This window comes from Vidua macroura, chromosome 5 (assembly GCF_024509145.1).
Source record: "Vidua macroura isolate BioBank_ID:100142 chromosome 5, ASM2450914v1, whole genome shotgun sequence".
In the NCBI taxonomy this organism is placed as follows: domain Eukaryota; kingdom Metazoa; phylum Chordata; class Aves; order Passeriformes; family Viduidae; genus Vidua; species Vidua macroura.
In genome coordinates this window covers 39,121,479-39,123,605 of record NC_071575.1, presented here as the reverse complement: position 1 = coordinate 39,123,605, position 2,127 = coordinate 39,121,479, and the positions used below count along the sequence as shown (strand labels likewise).

At 51.6% G+C, this 2,127-nt stretch overlaps 1 protein-coding gene across 1 annotated transcript; it reads right to left on the bottom strand.

The window, feature by feature from the left end:
* Nucleotides 1–699: 699 nt before the first annotated feature.
* On the bottom strand, nucleotides 700–1,536 carry LRRC10 (leucine rich repeat containing 10). Its single transcript, XM_053978711.1, has one exon. It carries the CDS (start codon nucleotides 1,534–1,536, stop codon nucleotides 700–702), a length of 837 nt encoding a protein of 278 aa, XP_053834686.1.
* Between the last annotated feature and the right edge of the window lie 591 nt (nucleotides 1,537–2,127).

Below are 2,127 nucleotides of genomic sequence, written 5' to 3'. Positions count from 1 at the left end.
CTTATCCTGTACAGCTGCCCTCAGAGGCAATGTTGTCAGTAACAAAATCCAGCAGCAAAGCCTACATCTTTCCTCATCATCATTTGAATGCTGCTCATCAGTAACGAAACAGTTGTCACAAATTTTGTAGGAAGAAAGAGGAGAGCCCCCTGTACATATGTGCTGTTTCCTTGATAGTGCAGCCGGGACTCTGCTACCACTTCCCACTCAGCAGACAGGGAAACCTTCAAGGCGTTGCTGTGTTTCAGATAAAGTAATTTGAGACCAATGCTGTGGGTTGCTTTAGAGCTGTGGGTCTCAGCAGTGATCACCTTGAGCAGTGGCTTCCAGCTGAGCTGGGACACCTTAGCAAGGTACAAGGGAGGAGAGTGAACCCACGGGTGAGGAGCAGCCAAGTTCATTCTGCTCCATGCAATCTACCTGTGGCGAACATCTAAACTGAATCTTATCTCTATTGTGAACTGTGCATGGTCCTGGCATGGGAGGAGTGGGAGAAGGAAGAAGTCTGTTCCAGGGAGAGTGCTGGGTGCTGCAAAAAGACAGATGTCTGTGCAAGAGTTTTGCTCCAAGCTGGTGCACATAGTCCTAATGACGGCCAGGCGGTGTGGTGCTCCCTGGACACCAGCAAGCAAGGGAGAAGTAGAGTTTGGGCAGTGGTGGGAGTGCGCTGCCACCATGGCCAAAAGGGGCAGCTGAGGGTCAGCAGGGCTCAGTTTCTGGCTCGGTCTTGGCAGCAGGAGGTAGCAATGGTTTCTCGTCGAGTGTGATTTCTATTACCGCCCCGGATCGCTTGCGGGGCTCAGGCGTCTCCTCTGACCATCTGCCCACCCTGCGCACCCCTTTGGCCACTTTGGGTGCATTCCTGCAGGGGTTGTGGTCATAGATCACCAACTTCAGGCCGGGAAGGTGAGCAAGGCTGGGGAAGAACCGGATGGAATTGCGATCCACGTCGATCACCTCCAGGAAGGGCATGTCCAGGAGCACGGGAGGGAACTCGGACAGCAGGTTTCCTGACAGCCAGATGGTGCGCAGCTCCTGCAGGCACTGCAGCTGGGGAGGGAGGCTGCGCAGGGCATTGGAGCCAATGTGCAGTGTCTTGAGCAGGCTGAGCTCGCACACCACTTCGGGTAGGTACTGCAGGCAGTTGGATTCAATCCACAGGGTCTTCAGGTTCTGCAGGAGTCGGAGTTCGAGGGGCAGGCTGCAGAGCTTGTTGTTGCCCAGGTAGAGGATGCACAGCTGCTTCAGTGTGCACACAACTAGGGGCAGTGCTTTGAAGTTGTTGAAGTCCAGTGCCAAGATTTGCAGGTTTTGCAGCTGCTCCAGCTCGGGGGGCAGATGGTTCAGGTTGTTGTCACTCAGGTACAGCTTAACCAGTTCTCTAAAAGAGCAAATGTGCACAGGCAGCCGCCTCATCTGCCTGCCACTCAGATCGACCATTTTATCCACTGGCATCTCTTCTAGGTCTTCTAGGAGGTATTTCTGGCACTTGTTAGAGGGCACAAAAGCAAGTATGGCTTTCAGACTGTTGCCCATCTCGGGATTTTGTTTTCGGATGGTGGGCACTGCGAGGGACAGGAGGCTGCCTTGATCTTCTGCTGCACACTGGCCTGTTGGTAACTCATTCCTCCCAGTATAAGGCTCTGTTTACATGGCACCAGCCATTAATCTCAAGGGCTCTGAAATGCTTCTGATAACTGAATGAGTGTTTGGTGACGGGGATTATAGACAGGACGACTCAGGGACCAGGTTTCCCTCTCTCCCCACATTCCCACTCACTCGCCCCCCCCGCCCAAAACATTCCTTCTTTCCTCCCCTTGCACACTATAAATATTCTTTGATTTTGCCCCAAGCAAAATTAGGGTCACAGCCCCTCAGTTCTTGCTGCAGCTGTGTTGTCTGTGTAACCAATGCAGGCAGCAAGGATGGGCTTGGGAAAGTAAACACCACAGCAGACCAAAGTTTTAAGCTCAGATATTTAACTTTCGTGAAACTTTCAGCAGAAGTGTCAGATATGATCAAATTGCTGTTTAAAATACCTCTAAAGACTTGACTGACTTTCAAGATGAATGGCACTTTCAGGGATGTATTTTGAAAGGTAGCAAATACTTGGATTTCAGAGCGTAA

What these genes read in the sequence shown, in the direction of transcription:
- LRRC10 (XM_053978711.1), bottom strand. Translation starts at nt 1,536, where the DNA reads ATGGGCAACAGTCTGAAAGCCATACTTGCTTTTGTGCCCTCTAACAAG.